The sequence below is a fragment of the Phascolarctos cinereus genome, unplaced genomic scaffold (genome assembly GCF_003287225.1).
Source record: "Phascolarctos cinereus isolate Bilbo 61053 unplaced genomic scaffold, phaCin_HiC Scaffold_4;HRSCAF=312, whole genome shotgun sequence".
Lineage (NCBI taxonomy): Eukaryota > Metazoa > Chordata > Mammalia > Diprotodontia > Phascolarctidae > Phascolarctos > Phascolarctos cinereus.
Window position 1 is genome coordinate 122575410 of NW_027555847.1, and position 20522 is coordinate 122595931.

Consider the following 20522-nt stretch of genomic DNA (forward strand, 5'->3'; position numbering starts at 1 on the left):
CTGCAGCTTGCTTCTGAACTTCCTCCTTCTCAATATACCACCCAGTGACTCCCTAATTAGAAAAGCCACCTCTGTGCATAGGTCCTCAGTTGGCTCTGGATCTGTGACCCAGAATGGAGTAGTGAGTAGCAAAGATGCCAGTTCTTACCTGTCCTTGTCACAGTGCCCTGATATGTTTCTGGAGTATGAGTTTGGGTGGGGCCTCTTGCTATGTTTGTGTGTTGGAGTCTTCCTCTGATAGTTGCCTCTTGGCTTTATCCAAGGATCTTTTATCTTTTATCCCAGGATCTATAGACCTTTCAGATGTCTCTTTATATCTCCCTTTGCTGAGTTGGGCTGAACAGATGACTCATTGTGATTCTTTTCTGGATTTCCCCATTAGGATTCAGTACAATGCATTTTCTGTATTTATTTAGAGGAGTTTTGTGGAGTGGTACTAAACTGTACTGTCTCTTACCACTTTGCCATTTTAGCCTTGTCTTCCAAATCTTTTTTTTAAATAAGTTTTTATTGCTAACTTTTGTTTTCATATTGCTTAAATTTCCCTCTGTAGTTTTCCCTCATATAATATAAATTAATAGTACCTTAGATTTGGAAAGCACCACTATGCTGTAATAATTTTTCTTTTATAAATTGAAAGGGAAATTTTAAAGACAAGAATGCCGTATACTATACCCAACCTAGCTAGAACGTAATTTTTGGAAAACATGGTACCAATCAATGGAACATTTATTAAGCACTATGTGCTTAATATGTGCCAGGAACTATGCTGGGTGCTGAAAATACAAAGTTAAAAGTAAAACACTCTCTTCCCTCAATAAACTCACATTCTGTTAGAGGAGACAGCATGTACATGTAAATATATACTTGGTTTTCCATCTCCTGTCTTCATGTCCTGCTGGTAATGCCTTCACCTTCAAATTAGCTTGTAATTATTTTGCAGATACTTTGTATATACACATACGTGTATGCATATATATGCACACATATATACGTATATGCATATATATATATATATATATATATATATATATATATATATATTATATATGTATGTGTGTTATGTACTTGTACATGTTGTCTCCCTTAATAGAATGTGGGCTTCTTAATGTGAGGGATCATTTCACCTTTGTCATTGTATCCTGTAGCACCTAGCATAATTCCTGGCACATAATAGGTACTTAATAAATGCTAATGGATTGATTGGATCCACATTTTTAAGAATCGTGTTCTAGCTAGGTTGTAGTGAATAGTGTATGCATGGCTTTAATATTTGTCTTTTAGTTTTTAAAAGGTGAATTACTATAGCTTAAGACTTAGATGACAGTGTGGTGTGTTTTTTTTTTTAAAGTACTAGATTTAGAGTTAGGGAACCTGAATTTAAATCCTGTCTTTGGTACTTAGAACCTGTATAATCTTGGAAAAGTACCTTGATCTCTCTATAGGCCTCAGTTTACTCTTCTGTAAAATGAGAGGGTTGGATGAAATGAATTCTAAGGTATTTCATATTTTTAAATTCCATGATCCTTATTTGTATTTAATTTGTTTTACAAAAAACCAATGGTATTTATTCTTTTTTTCTTTCTTGCCCCCATATGCAGAAATATTCCCACAGGTCCTCAGAAATAACTAAATGTAGATAAGAACCAAAAAGATCATCTATCCAGTTTTTTAGGGGTTTAGTTAGCAATTTACTTTGCTGAAGTTTTATTGATGGTTTGCTTATTAGGTTGAATAACATTAAATTTCTTTTTTCCCCTAATAGGAGTATATGCGAATGATGGGACTCAGCAACTGGCTACACTGGCTTACCTGGTTCCTTGTGTTTTTTGTCTTCTTCTTCATCACTGTCATTTGCGTCACTATTCTCTTTTGTGTCAAGGCAAGTGTTTGGTTATGTCCATTGTCTTGATCTATCTGTTAGAAGGGATCTCCTATATTTCAGGTAGCTACTGGGCTAAAGTTAATGGAGGAACGAAAATCATTTTGTGATGACATTGTAAGCTCATTGGGTTTGATGTAATTTTGATTGGAAATTTTTTATTAATGGTGTGTGGCCATATTTATTGTATGACAATTTGGCATAAGGATAATTTCCAGTGGTATAACTGATTGTTATTGACTATCATCAGTGGATATCTGTGTCACATTTGTATAGCTGTAGGACATACTGAATCTGTTGCCATAAACTGTGGTGATTTAGGGTAAAATCACTATGAAATGGAAAACTGAGAAGAGAAATGGAATGTTTCATCTAGCATTGGTTTGTAACATTTTTTGAGATGTTTCTTTCATTGTTATAGGGAATTCTTGATGGGGAAACTGTCTACCACTGTGGCTCAGATCTGTGCTACAACTTAATAATCTTAGAGAGCTGCCTGGGCCAGTAAGCGATGAAATAATTTGCTTGCCCAAGGTCACACAACTAAGATGTGATAAAGGCAGAATGTGAACATAGGCCACATGTTGTTTGATTTCTTACAATGTCATGTTGTTTGATTTCTTAAAAACAATCCTTACAACTTATTAGAATCAGGGATAGCCTTCATTCTTATTGTAAATGCAAGTGGAGTTTAATTTTCTTTTTATTCAGTTTTAATTTCTGGATAGTTATTAGTTGTAGAATTTCTGTAGTAGAATTGCTGTAATTTTGAAGAATATATTTTATACTCCACAGCTCCCTGACTTCCTGTAACAATAATTATATGTGTGACCAAAATGTTTTAAATAATGTTTCTTAGGTGAAAGATAATGTGGCAGTGCTCACCAAAAGTGACCCGATTTTGATATTTTTTTTTATGATGTGTTTTGCAACATCTTCCATCTCCTTTGGCTTCATGGTCAGCACATTCTTTAATAGAGGTAAGTACAGAAATCTTTCTTTGTCAAACCACTCAGTAAAACAAAACAAAGCAACTTGTTAGTTGCTTATTGTAAACCAAATACCATGGGTGCCATGAAAACATTTTTTTTCAAATACTCGATCACATCTATGCTTTTATCAATGTGGATCCTCTTTCCCCAGGTCCATATCACAGCCTCTCCTCAACTCAGTAGACAGTCTTGCTGTTGCTATGCCAAATACAGTTCATGATCTACTGTCATCCCTCTGAGGATGTTTCCTCAAACTTAGCTATACTTTTCCTTAGATCATAAAATGTACACTCCATTGTTTGTTCTGAAACCTTTTGAGCTTATACAGCTCACTGCACTATGATGAAGCATCTGACTTGGATTTTTAACATTCTCAATGTTGGCAAAAATTAATTCCCATTCCCATTAGTGATTTAGTTCAATAATCTTTTTTCCAATTTAAACATAAAAACCCAAAAACTCAAACTTAACTGCTGATCTTTCAACATTTCTCGAACTCATTTGAAGTTGGCATTTCAGTGTCTCTTCATATTTACATTCATATTCATTCATTCAATAAACGCTTGAGTACCTACTGTGTACAGAGCATTGTAATAGGCACTGAGGAATAATTAAAGTTAGATGAGACATGTTTCTTCATTTCGTTGAACTTCTAGGTTAGCACTTAGACACAAACATAGGTAACTATAATGTATAATATCAAATTTTAAGTGTTTTTAAAAGTTACGTATTGGCGTGTCAATGTGGCATAGCTGGCCTCTAATTTACAAAGGCCTACGTTCACATTCTGCCTTTGTCACATCTTAGTTGTGTGACCTTGGGCAAGCAAATCATTTCATCGCTTACTGGCCCAGGCAACTCTCTAAGATTATTAAGTTGTAGCACAGATCCTGAGCTACACTGGTAGACAGTTTCCCCATCAAGAATTCCCTATAACAATGAAAGAAACATCTCCTCAAAAAATCTTACAAACCAGTGCTAGATGAAACATTCCACTTCTCTTCTCAGTTTTCCATTTCATAGTGATTTTACCCTAATCACTACAGTTTATGGAAACAGATTCAGTATGTCCTACAGCTATAAAAACGTGACACTGATATCCACTGATGATAGTCAATAACAATCGGTTATGCCACTGGAAATTATTTTTATGCTAAACTGTCATACAATAAATATGGCCACACGCTATTAACAAGAAATTTCCAATCAAAATTACATTAAACCCAATTCTGTCTAATTATATGTTGAAATCCATACTTCAGATAAATCTATAATCTCCCTGTTCGATCGCCTTGATTTTTATGCCCAAAAAGTAATTCAGCTATTACTAAATTCAGAAAATAATCAATTACAAATTGGTACACATAATATTTATGCATACATTTTCTACAACTTTAGCATGATTTGAGTTTCAGTATCTTCTCTTTGTTGTCATAGAAGTTGGCGGTAGTTATTCTTATCATAGATTGAGAAGGCTAAAATAGTTCTTGGGCCCACATTAAATCATACTTTGCCAATATGCTATTAAATAAAGAAATAAACTTTTTCAAAATCAAATCAACTCCTGGTATATAAGAACACCCACATAAATAGCATATATTCATATACCATATATGTGTATATGTACATATACATATTTCAAAAAATAGATATGTTCTTTTCTCATATCCATATATATAAACAGTTTTCAAATTAAGCATTAATTATGCATTTTTGAATGTATTAAATCTGGAACAAAGAAGATAATTTTCAAACCATTCAAATTACAGTTAATCCGCATTATACACAGATTCCGTATTTGTTAATTCTCCTACTAACTAAAATTTATTTGTATCCCCAAAAGCAATATTTGACTCATTTCTGGCAAAAAAAAAAAATCTGAGTCACCTAACACACATTTTCAGCAGACTCAAACAAGGTGACACTTAGCTTTCTTGTTTCAGATCTCATATGGTAAATAAACGTCCTCACAGTCAATTTAGTGATACTTTGTGTGTGTGTGTGCACTCGCACATGTGTGTGTGTGTTCATGTGCTTTTTGTTGGTTCTTTCACTATTTAAAGTGACCTCCAAGCATAGTGCTGAATTGCTGTCCTGAATGTAAGAAAGCTGTTATGTGCTTTATGGAGAAAATACATATTAAAAGTTTCATTCGGGCATCAGTCATAGTGCTATTGGCTGTGAGTACATTGTTAATGAATTAATAATACAGTATATTAGAGAAAGGAAGAGGAAATTCACTGATCTATGTAAGGCTGCTCTGGAAATTGCTAAAGTAAATGTGACCAGAGGCTTGCAGGAACCTAATCCTGCATTTCCCCTAGAAGCAAAGGTTCAGTATTTGTAGCATCTTTATCCAAAGCATGGGAATAAGCACACAGTCTTGTTTTACTCCATTGGTGACTGGGAAATCACAAGAGTATCATCCATTATCCAGAACCTGGGCAAGCATGCTGTTGTGAAATTGACATATAATACTGATGAACTTTTCTGGGTAACCGATTTTTGACATAATTTTCCATAAGCTGTCATGACTGACTGTATCGAAGGTCTCAGTCAGATCTACAAACATTGTGTACAGACCTGTGTTCTGCTCCTGGCATTCCTTCTGGAGTTGGCAGCAAACACCATATTGACTGTTTCTCAGCCCTTTCTAAAGCCATGTTGGCTCTCAGGTAGATGACCATCTTCCAGGTGAAGGATCAGCCTATTAAGGAGAACTCTGGCAAGAATCTTGCCAGCAATGACTAAGAGAGAGATTGTCACAGGACAATCTATTTCGTTTATAGAGATGGACAATGGAGGCATCCTTGAACTCCTAGAGGATAACCTCCTTTGCCATATAATGCAGAAAATTTCAATCAGCTTTTGTATGAGCAATGGACCCCCTCACATTTTGTAAATATCGGCTGGAATAGAATCAGCACCAGGTAATTTGCCACACAAAAGGAGCCTAATGGCATTCAAAGCCTCTTCTTCAGTTGGAACTTCAGCTAGCTAAGGATTGACTTTTCAAAATGGCTTCAGCATCAATTGATAATAAAATCCTCTTAATAAAAGGATTTGTAATGTGAAACTTGGACTCAGTCAAAAAGCCACACCCGAGGACCTAAAACTTTATATGTGGCCTTGAGGCTTCAGTTTACCCACCCTTGGGACCAGTGGAGCACTCTGTGCCACACATTGCCTTCATTACTTTCATATCCTGTCTTTTTCTTCTCCTTACAATCACATAGTCTATTAAATGCCAATGTTTGCTGCAAGGGTGCATTCAAGGGTGCATTTACATTTAGGTAAATGGAAGACAGTGGTGGTGATGGGAAGGTCATGAGATGCATAGGTCTTCAGTAGTAAGTGACCATTGCTGTTGCTGTTTCCAACTCCATTCCTTCCAAGGACTCCCTTCCACGTCTGGTAGTCTGAACCTATCCTAACATTAAAATCTCCCAGAATTATAAGCTTGGACAACTCTTTTGGCACATTGATGATAAGGGTCCCCAGGTCTTCATAAAACTTTTCTTTGACCTCATCAGGGTTTGTCATGGTGAGAGCATAGGTACTGATGATGGTGGCATAGCGTTTTCCTGCAAGTGGCAATCACATTGTCATGAGTCGGTTGTTCATTTCTTTTGGTAGGCATACAAGCTGGTTGACTAGATTAGTTTTGATTGCAAAACCTACACCAGCTTCATGGCATTTCCCTTCACTGTGGCCACTCCAGAAAAACGTATATCCAGCTCCAACTTTGGTAAGCTGTCCTTCATTTGCCAGTCTTGTTTCACTCAGGACTACTATTTGGATGCGATACCTGCTGAGTCCTCTCACAACAAGAGCTGTTCATTTTTCAGGTCTACTGGATTTTGTGTTGTCTATAAGTGTGTTCACATTCCATGTATTGATGGTGAGTGGAATCATCTTTATAGAAGTTTTTGTACATTTTTTGTATTTTGACTGCAGTGTGGGATCTCCACCTACTGGTGGTAAACAGGCCAGGGTTGAGTAAACAATTTTTAGGGCCTTTCTAGCCCCTTCATCACACCAGGAGGCAAGCAGTGCGATCCATAACAGGCTGCACAGATGTCCAGAGGGCAGCTGAATTACACTTCTGCTTCCAGTAAGAAGACAACCCTGTGATTTGGGCTGCCTGTGTGCAGCATTGTGTCTACCACTCCCAGGGTATCCACAGGTGCTGCTTCATTACTTCATCACTTTATCATCACTGTCTTCATCACTTGCCTGTTGCCACAGGACTTTGAGATAGGTAAAATGGTAAAATGGTATGCATGATATCTTTTGATTAGTGCATAAATTGGATTTAAGTGAGGCAGAGTTGCATGAAGTTGTCGGCCTCACTTTCTATTCCAGAATTATCACAGTCCAATGGCAGGACCAAGTCAAGATGACAAGTGATGGCTTGAGATGCAATGGATGACCTTGGTGTCTTTGATGTCTTACCAAGCTCTAAGAGCACCCCACAGCACCTACTTCAGCTGCCTTCATGGCTGTTGGAACAAATTGTTCTCATCTTCTCATTCCACCAGGGGAAGTCTTTACATGCTTTGGATAGACACCCCCCCCTAACTCCCTTATAGGTTTGAGATCCCTTGGTTACCCTCAACCTGGTTTAGCCCATCTGCCAAAACAGTTTACCAGGATGTGGCTGCTGTGCATGCTACAGCTTCTTGGAGCCACAGGTGAGAGTTAGGTGGATCAGGTGAACACCAGACATGGAAAGCAGCCCTCAAAAAGGTTTGGCAGCCCTAACTCCAGAAGTACTAGTCTTTCTTGAACACACCCTACACCCTGATAGTAAGAGTAGATAGCTTTTTTAATGGGTGTAGCTGAGAAAGTGAGGAGAGATAGAGGGCAATAACCCAAAGGGCTGGTTGGGTCTATTTGGTGAAGGTTTTTATTTTAATTTTTTTTTTGGCTAGGCAGTGGGGTTAAGTGACTTGCCCAGGGTCACATAGCAAGTAAGTGTTATGTGTCTGAGGCCAGATTGAACTCAGGTCCTTCTGACTCCAGGGCTGGTGCTCTATCCACTGTGCCACCTAGCTGCCCCTGGTGAAGGTTTTTTAAGAATGCAGGAGATGAGCGTGTTTGAAAGCAATAGTGAAAGAACTTATAGATAGGGAGAGGTTGGACATTAAAGAAAGGGGAGATAATTAAGGTGGTAATCTGCTGAAAAAGACAGGAGGGTGGTATCACCTCATCAGAAAAAAAGAGTAGAGAATGATTTCAGAGGGCTTTGAGATAAAGAGAAGAGGGAGCCTATGGTGATTGTTCTCAATTTCCTAAGTAAAGTAACAGGCAAGATCCTCCATTGAGAGGGGAAAATAACAGGGAGGTTTGAGATGGTGGGGGAGATGAGAGAAGACTTAGGTTTCTGTGTTAGTGGACCATGTAAAGTTTAGCTGAATAAGTATAGGGTCAAGGGAGAAAAGTAAGGCTAGAACAAGGATTAAAGCCTGAATTAGTGGGAGGTAGAGTGGGTTAAGTTACAGACTAGGTTAAGGAGGGATGAGGTACAGTGAGAGACACAAAGATAGATCATGGTCAAATATAAAATTTCAGAATTATGAATTATGGAATGTGGAACACTTGTGGAAGATGATGAGATAAAGGATGTGTATGACCATGCCTGTCGGTAGCTGTGCCAGAATGAAGGTGTACATCAGGGAAGTTTAATAGGTTGATAAACTGGAAAGCAAGATTTTAGGAAGTATAAATGTATGTGTGTGTGTGTTTTTTAGGAGATATAAACATATAAGTAAGTAAAAATCTTGCAAGGCAAGAATAGAGAAGACTGTGAGCCAGAGACTGAACATCTTGAGAAAGGGAGAATGACCTGGGAGCTGGGATATAACTGCAGCCAGGATATGGATAGGATGATCTATTCTGATGGCATGCATTTTGAAGGAAGAGAGGCTGCTGAGCGATGGTTGCAGGGAAAGAGTCCAGAATTATGTGTTTTTTGCTCTTAACAGTGGGTTGAGAGGGCATGATGAAAGGTGCATCCAGTACTTGAGAGAGTGACCATGAATACATTGTCTACTGGGAGCCAGGTTTTTTGAGTATAGGAAGTGGAAGAGATGTAATATGAAGGGCAGTTTATTGACAATCAAATAGTTGTTACTTCCATATAGTATCAAGTTAAGTGATCATTTATTAAGTGCCACTGTGTGCCAAGGATTGTGCTAAGCACTAGGATACAAGGAAAGGCAAATTCCTCCCCCAAAACCATCCCCCCAAATCTAATCCCTGCTCTCAAAGAGCTCACAATCTAATGAGGAAGACAATGGGCAAACAACTATGTATAAACCAGATTTATACAAGATGAGTTAGAGGTAATTACAGAAGGAAACCACTAGTATGAAAGGGTATTGGGAAAGGCTTCTTGTAGAAGGTGGGATTTTAGCTAGGACTTGAAGAAAGCCAAAGAAGCCAGGAGGCAGAGAGGAGGAAAGAACATTTCTGACATGGCAGACAGCCAGTGAAAATGGCTGGAATTTGGAGATAGAGTGTCTTGTGTGAGGGATAGCAAAGAGGCTGTTGTCACTGGATTTAGAAGTATGTGGAAGGGAGTAAGGCAGTGATTTCAGCAGAATTTTCTAAATCTACTCCAGATAGAAATATTAATAATAATTCACATTTATATAGATAACACTTTAAAGCTTATACAACACCTTCCAAAGAAAAGCCTAATGAAGTAGGTAGAATATATTAATAATGTTATAGATTAGGAAATAGACTCAAAGAGTGTAAGTAACTTCTTTATAATAACATAACTGTTAAAGCATCAGAGAACTGGTATTTGAATTCTGGTGTCTTGACTTCAAATGCAATAATCTTTCCATATCATCATAATGTCTCTCCAGTGAGCTTTCCCTGAATGTTCATAAAACTTATTATCCATACAAGTAATCTATTATTTTCTGTACTTTTGGGGGGAGAAATACATTTCAAATATGGATTGTATTAAATTGTTTTTGAGATCCTTCCAATTCTTATTCTCCATTGGTGAATTTAAACTAAAAAAAATCATTATGAAATCTGTTATTCTATAGGGAAAGATCACAACTTGAAGTTCTTTTCTTTTCCTGGAAAGTTATACTTTAAATATCCTTGCTTTTGGCAAAATAAAAAAAAAACCATATAACCTGGACATATTCAGACCCAGGACATTTTCTGTCCATTAAGATCTGTTCTGTACATCTTCCTCTATTCTTGCTAATAATTAGTCTGAAGAACTCCATGCAAATCTAAAAGAGGAACAGCTTTTAGGGAGCTCTTCCAGTTAATTTATATTGCGTATAAAGCAATATTTTGTGCTGAGAAAAAGCAACTCCTTCTGTGATGTTTACTGGGAATAATATTCAATACACTACTCACATCTAAATTCAGGATTTCTGGCTGCAAAAAAAAAAAATGTAAATACAGGCTACTTGGTGTAGGTAGACTTAGTAAGCAGCTCTTAAAAAAAAATCTATTTTCATCCTAAAGCCCCATGCTTGAATATATGCATGAAGTAGTGGCAATCAGAAACATCCCAAATTGGACAGTAGTACTCAATGTACAAGACTGGAAAGAGGGAAGAATTAGGAATAATCATTGATTTGATTCTCTTGAGGTAAAACCCAACATGCAAATGTGTTTGTGTTCCTTAGTGGTTCTCAAACCACTGCAGTGGTGGAACTTTTTATTCACTTTAAACAAATTTCAGTGGAATCCTTGCAGTAAAATTGTTTTAAATACCTTCTCCTGATGGCATGAAATAAGATAAAGCTGAATTTTTATAAAATTCTTGTTTTGCATAATATTTCAAATGTGAAATCAATGTAATGAGGCAGTTGTACTTACTCGTTACCCCTACGTTTTATGATTGGAAATGTTAGATGCAATAACTGACTTTGTAAGATGGTTCACAACAATTCTGATTTTTCCATTTAAGTTACATAATTCAGTATTTTGTGGAATCATTTTACTTCACACTGTTGGTATAAAAATTTAAGATTTTAATTTATTTTCAGTTTATAAATGTCTGTGTAATTTTTTTTCTGGAGCTGCAGCACTAAAAATGATCAACATAATACATGTATCAAGTTTAATAAAAATAAATCAGCAAAGGAGATAGTTATATTTCTATTTTTTATGTATTTGTATGTATTATGTATTCTATTTTTTATGTATTTGAGATTTAGAACTCAAATTAGCTGAATGAGTTTCTGTTGCATCTTCATTCTGTATTTAGTAGTAAACACTTTTGTATTCATGTTTCTTGAAACTTACTGATTTTATTCAATTATCCAAAATAAATATTTGTACAAAAAGTATATATGTAGTTAAAACAACTGTAAGATAAAAACTTTGAATATAAATGAACAATTATTTTATACACATTCTCTTGTGACAAACTGACAATCAACTGACTGTGTATTATTGGGCATATTCATTAATTCTAGATTCTTAACATACAACTTTTTAGTCTTATGAGCAATTTTGACCAATTTCTTATTGTTCAATACATACATTTTGCATGACTTGACACAAAATGATGGATGGAGTTGTCTGCCACTATCCTTGGCAAATCTCTTCATGGAATTCCAGGTTTCCATGGAACACAGTTTGAAAAGTGCTATTATCTCAAATAGGTAAATATTCCCATCACATTCCTGTACAATGCATTTGACTGTTTTCTTCATGGCTAACACAATTGTTGTGCATCTAAATGGTGCAGTGGATAGAGTGCCAGGCCAGAAAAGACTCATCTTCCTGAGTTCATATCTGAACTCAATAATTTCCTACCTGTGTGATCCTTGGCAAATCTTTTAGCCATGTTTGCCTCAGTTTCCTCATCTGTAAAGTGAGCTGGAGAAGGAAATGGCAAACCATTCTAATATCTTTGTCAAGAAAACCCCAAATGGGGTCACAAAGAGTGGGACACAACTGAAATGACTAAACAACAATAAAATACAACTGTTAACTTCAGCAGAGATACTTTGAATTATTTATCAAACAGCAGCTAGGGCTTGAAGGTGTTTGTCTGAAAAGATGTATTTTCTCTCTCTTTCTGACTCCCTCACAAGGGTGGAATCCAAAAAAAATTCCTCCATTTGGACATCTCTGGGGGCATAATTTTTCCCTCATTGGCCTCTACTGAGTGGAGAGAGGGAATGATCAGAGAACAGATAAGAAACTTTCTAACTTGTGGGGAAAGAGCAAAGGGAGGCCATATGTAATTACCTCTAATTACTCCTACTCCTTATTTACCAAGTCTCTTTTCCTATACAACTGCTCAGTTGCATTTTGGAGAGCTGCAACACCGCTTGTCAGTAATATCTCTTCCCTAGCCAGAGAACTACTCCAACAGTTTAGAGAGAATTCTCTTTTGCTTCCTCTGAGTTGCCATAAAGATACGTGTTCTTTGTTTGAGGACACAAAAATGATATTTTGGAGAAACCAATTTCTTTTTTAGAACAGTTAGCCAATATAGACAACAAGTCAACTATTTAAAAGAAACAAGAAATAGGAAGTAGGTTTAGTGACAGAGCCAGTGAGAAGTGGGAGACTAGGGTGAGAGTTTCTTTTCTTTTCTTTTTTAAAATTAATTCATTTATTTTTAGTTTTCAACAATCACTTCCACAAGATTTTGAGTTCCAAATTTTCTCCCCATCTCATCCCTCCCCCCACCCCAAGATGGCATGCATTCTGAATATCCCTTCCCCTAATCTGCCCTCCCTTCTATCTCTCCCCTCCTTCTCTTATCCCCTTCCCCTTCAATTTTCCTGAAGGGCAGGATAGATTTCTATACCCCATTTCCTGTATATCTTATTTCCCAGCTGCATATGAAAACGATTTTTTAAACATTTGTTTTTAAAACTTTGGGTTCCAAATTTTCTCCTTTCCTCCCTCCCCACCCAACCTCACTGAGAAGGCAAGCAACTCAATACAGGTTGTATGTGTGTAGTCACGCAAAACACTTCCATAATAGTCGTGTTATGAAAAACTAAGTATATTTCCCTTCATCCTATCCTGCCCCCTCATTTATTCTATTCTTTCTTTTGACCCTGTCCCTCCTTAGAAGTGTTTGCTTTTGAATACCCCCTCCCTCAATGTGCCCTCCCCTCTATTGTCCCTCTGCTCTCTTGTCCCCTTCCTTCTCTATTTTCCTGTAGGGTAAGACAGATTTCCCTGCCCAATTGAGTGTGTGTGTTATTCCCTCCTTAAGCCAAATCCTATGAGAATAAGATTCTTTCATTCCCTCTCACCATCCCCCATTTCTCCTCCACTGTAAAAAGCCTTTTCTTGTCTGTTTTATGTGAGATGATTTACTCCATTCTACCCCTCCCTTTCTGCTTCTTCCTCTCTCAACCCTTAATTTTATTCTCCAAATACCTCCCCTTCATCTTCAAGTCACCCTATGCCTTCTGTCTATCTATCTATCTCTCTATCTATCTATCTATCTATCTGCATACAACATATATTTTTTTTCCCTCCAACTACCCTAATACTGACAAAAGGCCCCATGAGTTACAAATATCATCTTTCCATGCAGGAATGTAAACAGTTCAACCTTAGTAAGTCCTTATGAATTTCTTTCCTGTTTACCTCTTCATGTTCCACTTGAGTCTTGTATTTGAAAGTCAAATTTTCTATTCAGCTCTGGTCTTTTCATCAGCAATGCTTGAAAGTCCTCTATTTCATTGAATAACCATTTTTTCCCCTGAAGGATTATACTCAGTTTTGCTGGGTAGGTGATTCTTGGTTGTAATCCTATCTCCTTTGCCCTCCGGAATATTATATTCCATGCCCTGGTCCTTAATGTAGAAGCTGCTAAATCTTGTGTTATCCTGATTATATTTCCACAATACTTGAATTGTTTCTTCCTGGCTTCTTGCAGTGTTTTCTCCTTGACTTGGGAACTCTGGAATTTGGCTACAATATTCCCAGGAGTTTTCCTTTGGGGATCTCTTTCAGGAGGTGATTGGTGGATTCTTTCAATTTCTATTTTGCCCTCTGGTTCTAAAATATCAGGGTAGTTTTCCTTGATAATTTCTTGAAAGATGATGTCTAGGCTCTTTTTTGATCGTGGCTTTCAGGTAGTCCAACAATTTTTAAATTATCTCTCCTGGATCTATTTTCCAGGTCTGTGTGTGTGTGTATGTGTGTGTGTGTGTGTGTGTGTGTGTGTGTGTGTGTGTGTGTGTGTTTTGGCTAGGCAGTGGGGTTAAGTGACTTGCCCAGGGTCACAGGGCTAGTAAGTGTTATGTGTCTGAGGCTGAATTTGAACTCAGGTCCTCCTGAATCCAAGGCCAGTACTCTATCTACTGTGTCACATTGCTTTCCCCAGTTGTTTTTCCAATGAGATAATTTTACATTGTTTTCTATTTTTTCATTTTTTGGGATTTGTTTTACAGTGTCTTGATTTCTCATAAAGTCACTAGCTTCTAATTGCTCCATTCTAATTTTTAAGGAAGTATTTTCCAGTGAGCTTTTGGACTTCCTTTCTCATTTGACCAGTTTTGCTTTTTAAGGCATTCTTCTCTTTATTGGCTTTTTGGACCTTGTTTGCCATTTGGGTTAGGCTATTTTTTTAAGGTGTTATTTTCTTCAGTATTTTTGGGGGGTCTCCTTTAGCAAGCTGTTAACTTATTTTTCATGATTTTCTTGCATCACTCTCATTTCTCTTCCCAGTTTTTCCTCTACTTCTCTTACTTGCTTCTCAAAATCTTTTTGAGCTCTTCCATGGCCTGGGACCAATTCATTTTTTTTTTTGGAGGCCTTGGATGTAGGAGCTTTGACTTTGTTGTCTTCTTCTGGTTATATGTTTTGATCTTCTTTGTCACCAAAGAAAGATTCTATGGTCTGATTTTTTTTGTGAAGTTTGCACATGATCCCAGCCAATTACTTGACTTTTTAACTCTTTGTTAAGGTAGGGGTCTGTTTCCAGTGTGGAGAATGTACTGTCCCAAGCTTCAGGGGTTTTTTGCAGCTGTTTTCAGAGATACTTCTAGGGACCTATACATTTTCAGTTCTTCCAAGGTGGTATGATCAAGGGTGAGGTGTTTACTCCTTTCCTGCCCTGTGCTCTGCTCTGTGAGTGACCACAAACACTCTTTTCTGCCTTGGGACTATAAGCTCCACCATGCCAGCAATCCTCCTCACCCCAGGACCACCACCCAGAACTGTGACACAGATGCAAGCATGGGCATAGCAAGAGAATCCTTCACCAGCAAAGAGATCCCTGCAATCCCCCTCTGATCAGCTGCTTGATTCCCCCTCAGACTGTGGGCTGGAAGCTCTGGAAGCAGCTGCTGCCCCAGAGCCATGGAGACTAGGGCTGGGACTGAGCTTCTCTCTCACCACAGTCACAGACTTTTCTTACTGACCTTCTAAGTTGTCTTTTGCATTTGTGGGTTGAGAAGTCTGGAAACTGCCACAGCTTCCCGTGATTCAGTCCTCTGAGGCCTGCTCCAGGTTCACTGAGGCCTGTGTTGCCTGTGTACCCACTCTAAACTGTGTTCCTCTCCCTGCCTGGTGCAACATACCTTTCTAATCAACCATCCAGGTTGTCTTTGGCTGGAAATTGGCTGTCTTTTTGTGGGTTCTGCTGCTTTAGAATTTGTTTAGAGCCATTTTTACAGGTATTTGGAGGGGTTTCGGGGAGAGTTTCTTTTCTGATTCATGGTAGATAGGGACCAGCTCCCACCTATGCCTTCTTGGTCTTGCTAGTCTCTCTCCATCAGTGTGGTTATTATACTATAAAGCAGATGGCTCTCTTCCTTCTCCATCTCCATTTGCACACCACTGTACCTATCCCTGTGAGTAAATTGTTCACCTATTGCCTCTAATTAGTTTTGCCTTCCTCCTCTTTCAGAATGAGCGTAAGGGTAACTGTCTTTTCCCAGGATAATTACAACTTGCTGTGTCCCTTACATGAGAATACAGTGATGATTTTTATCCCGTCCTGCAGGTATCCATCCTAGCTGTATTCCTTTGTTAAAAGCTATTAGGATAGGAGCTATATTTTTCTCCAGGGTCAGGAATTTTGTATCCCTTCAAAATTAGTCACAGTCCACTTGACATCTGCAATCATACATCACAATCATCAAAATAAAATAAGCATTTAATAGACCAAAGATGATTAACCCAGCAACCCAGGAAATCAACTCAGGGAGCGATTCACAACAAAGATACATCAGCAGTATATGTAATAGACCTACTAAAGTGTAAAGCATCACTTGATAGACCACTAGAGTAGCTTTAGGTATAAGTTATATCAGGACATATTATATGCACATATCACAATGGTACATATGCTTCCAAAGAAGACAAGTAAATGTACCTAACTGTAAAGCAATAATAATGTTCAGAATTGAAAAAATCTAAAATAGTAATTTGTATATGAACATGCAATAAAGTTATGCAAAATTAATAGAGTAACGTAGACTATACACAAGACCATCACATAAGTAAATAAGCATGAACAAGAAAGTAATAAAACAGAAGCATACCCAAAATATGCAGTTCTTAACATGTGCATTAATGAATATATACATTATATGCAAAGCATGCATTAGATGGATAAATATTGTCTCACTACATGTGCAACCATTTCTTCATTCCCTTGTAACATTTTAAGTTAGTTTGATCATTGGTCAAATAGACCTAGTTCTCCTGGGCCCTGACCTATTGAATGAATTTATGGTACAGGTTGGTCATGTCCTCATCCCAACTTGGAATCAGAAAGACTTATGTTCAAATTTGGCCTTACTAGCTGTGTGACCCTGGGCAAGCCACTTAACCATTCTGTGTGTTTATTTCCTCATCTGCAAAATGAGGGAACTTTACTTTTTGGCTTCTAAAGTACCTTCTAGTCTAAATCTATGGTCCTATAATATCCACACTTAAAAGTCAGGAGAATAAAGCTGAATCCGTAAAGGTGACTGAGAAGAAACCATAAAAAAGTAGGACCAGGAGAGTGTAGTATCACAGGAACCAAAAAGAGTACCAAGAAAGAAGAGTTAGTTAATAGTGTTAAATGCTAAAGAAAGGTCAAGGAGATTATGACTGATTAAAATACTATTGGATTGGGGCAGCTAGGCAGCACAGTGGATAGAGTGCCAGCCCTGAAGTTAGGAGGACCTGAGTTCAGATCCAGCCTCAGACCAAACACTTGACACTTACTTGCTGTGTGACCCTGGGCAAGTCACATAACCCCAGTTGCCAAAAAAAAACCCCAAAAACCAACTATTGGATTGATAAGTAGTCAAAGAATTTGAACAGATAGGGTTTTTTTAATTACAAAAAATTAAAGAGTTTTTAATTTTTTTAATATAAATTTATTTAGTTTTCAACATTCACTTCCACATGTTTTTGAGTTCCAAATTTTCCATCTCACCCCTCCCCACACCCCAAAATGGCATTCATTCTGAATATCCCTTCCCCTGGTCTGTCCTCTCTTCTATCTCTCCCCCCTTCCGTTATCCCCTTCCCCTTCTATTTTCCTGTAGGGCAGGATAGACTTCTATACCCCATCTCCTGTATTTATTATTTATTTCCCAGTAGAATGTGAAAACATTTTTTTAAACATATGTTTTTAAAACTTTAGGTTTCAAAATTTCTCTCCTTCTATCCTCCCCACCCACCCTCATTGAAAAGGCAAGCAACTCAATATAGGTTATACATGTGCAGTTATGCAAAACACTTCCATAGTAGACATGTTGTGAAAAACTAACTCTATTTCCCTTAATCCTATCCTGCCCTCCCATTTATTCTATTCTTTCTTTTGACCCTGTCCCTCTTCAGAAGTATTTCGTTCTGATTACCCCCTTTCCCAATCTGCCTTCCTCTCTATCATCCCCCTGCTCTCTTGTCCCCTTCTCCCCCCATTTTCCTGTAGGGTAAGACAGATTTCCCTGCCCAATTGAGTGTGTGTGTTATTCCCTCCTTAAGCCAAATCCTATGAGAATAAGATTCACTCATTCCCTCTCACCTTCCCTTGCTTCTCCTCCACTGTAAGAGACTTTTCTTTTCTGTTGTTTTTTTTTGTGTGAAGTAATTAACCCCCTTCTACCTCTCCCTTTCTTCTTCTCAGAGTATCATCCTCTCTTATCCCGTAATTTTATTCTCCATATATGACCCCTTAATCTTCAACTCACACTGTGCCCTCTATCTATCTATATATATATATATACATACATACAATTTTTTTTTCCTTCAACTACCCTAATACTGACAAAGGTCTCATGAGTTATAAATATCATGTTTCCATGCAGGAATATAAACAGTTCAATCTTAGTAAGTTTATGATTTTACCTCTTCATGTTCCACTTCAGTCCTGTATTTGAAAGTCAAATTTTCTATTCAGCTCTGGTCTTTTCATCAGGAATTCTTGAAAGTCCTCTATTTAACTAAATTACCATTTTTTCCCCTGAAGGATTATACTCAGTTTTGCTGGATTCTTGGTTGTAATCCTAACTCCTTTGCCCTCCAGAATATTATATTCCATGCCCTGTGGTCCTTTAATGCAGAAGCGGCTAAATCTTGTGTTATCCTGATTGTGTTTCCACAATACTTGAATTGTTTCTTTCTGGCAGCTTGTAATATTTTCTCCTTGACCTGGGAACTCTGGAATTTCGCTATAATATTCCTAGGAGTTTTCCTTTGGGGATCTCTTTCAGGAGGAGATCTGTGGATTCTTTCCATTTCTATTCTGCCCTCTGGTTCTAATATATCAGGGCAGTTTTCCTTGATAATTTCTTGAAAGATGATGTCTAGGCTCTTTTTTTGATCATGGCTTTCAGACAGTCCAATAATTTTTAAATCTCTCTGGATCTATTTTCCAGGTCAGTTGTTTTTCCAATGAGATATTTCACTTGTTTTCTAATTTTTCATTCTTTTGGATTTGTTTTACATGTCTTGATTTCTCATAAAGTCACTAGCTTCCAATTGCTCTTCTAATTTTTAAGGAAGTATTTTCTTCAGTAATCTTTTGGACTTCCTTTTCCATTTGGCCAATTTTTCTTTTTAGGGCATTTTTCTCCTCATTTTTGGACCTCTTTTGCCATTTGGGTTAGGATATTTTTTTAAGGTGTTAATTTCTTCAGTATTTTTTTGGGTCTCCTTTAGCAAACTGTTGACTTGTTTTTCTTGATTTTCTTGCATCACTCTCATTTCTCTTCCCAGTTTTTCCTCTACTTCCCTTACTTGCTGCTCAAAATCCCTTTTGAGCTCTTCTAAGGCCTGGGATTCATATTTTTCTTGGAGGCTTTGGATGTAGGAGCTTTGACTTTGTTGTCTTCTTCTGTTGTTTTGATTTTTTGTCACCAAAGTAAGATAATATAGTCTGACTCTTTTTGCACTGCTTGCTCATGATCCCAGCCAATTACTTGAATTTTAAACTCTTTGTTAAGGTAAGAGTCTGCTTCCAATGTGGAGAATGTACTGTCCCAAGCTTCAGGGGTTTGTACAGCTGTTTTCAGAGATACTTGTAGGGACCTGTAAATTTTCAGTTCTTCCAAGGTGGTATGATAAGGGTGAGGTGTTTACTCCTTTCCTGGCCTGTGACCACAAGTACTCCTTTCTGTCCTCTAATTGTGAGGAGGGACTCCTCTTCACAGCCACTACAAGCTCTACCACGCCAGTGCTCCTCGTCACCCCAGCACCATCATCCAGAACTGTGACCCAGATCCAAACATGGGCAAAGAAGAGATTCCTGCCTCCGCACTGGCAAAGAGATCGCTGCCTTCCCTCTCTGAGAAGCCACTGGATTCCCCCTCAGTCTGTGGGCTGGAAGCTTGGGAAGCAGCTGCCCCCAACCCCAGGCCACGCTGTTGGGGAATGGAGCTGAAACCCTGCTTTCCTCTCTGAGCACCACAGAAACAGACTTTTTCCACTGACCTTCTAAGTTGTGTTTGGCATTCGTGGATTGAGGAGTCTGGAAACCACCACAGCTGCCTGTGATTCAGTTCTCTGAGGCCTGCTTCAGGTTTGCTACGGCCTGCACGCCCATGCCATGCTGTGCTGCGCTCCCAGCTTTCTGATCAATCATCTAGGTTGTCTTGGACTGGAAATTTGTTTCACTCTGTCTTTTTGTGGGTTCTGCTGCTTCAGAATTTGTTTAGAGCGATTTTTTATGAGTATTTGGAGGGGTTTGGGGGAGAGCTCAAGCAAGTCACTGCTTTCACTCTGCCATCTTGGCTCTGCCCCCTTGAACAGATAGTTCTGAAAAGAATTGCCAAGTATTCACAACCACATAAAAGAATGCTGATCAAAACAATCCTGAGATTATGAGGGTTGTGGAATAATAGACGCACTAATACATTGTTGGTGGAGCTGTGAAATAGTGCTGCCGTTTTGGAAAGCAGTTTGGAATTATGTGAATAAGGAGACTAAAAAATCTATGCCCTTTGAACCAGAGACTCTGTTACTAGTCTCATACCTCAAGAAAGCCATGACTAAGAAGAGAGACTCCATATACTCCAAAATATGTATAGTAGCACTTTTTGTGATAGCTAAGAATTGGAAATAAAGTAGATCTCCATTAATTAGGGGAATGGTTAAACAAATTATGATACATAAATATAATGGAATGTTACTGTACTTTAAGAAATGATATGTGTGATGAACACAGAGAAGCATGGAAG

The 20522-nt window shown here is 37.9% G+C and overlaps 1 protein-coding gene across 1 annotated transcript in view; it reads left to right on the forward strand.

Moving 5' to 3' along the window:
• LOC110221646 (phospholipid-transporting ATPase ABCA3-like) overlaps positions 1–20522 on the forward strand; it is a 207041-nt gene that overhangs the window by 20861 nt on the left and 165658 nt on the right. The window contains exons 6-7 of the mRNA XM_078152511.1: positions 1766–1882; positions 2742–2866. Of these exons, the coding sequence (XP_078008637.1) occupies positions 1766–1882; positions 2742–2866 (242 nt within the window). The remainder of the gene's footprint in view (positions 1–1765; positions 1883–2741; positions 2867–20522) is intronic.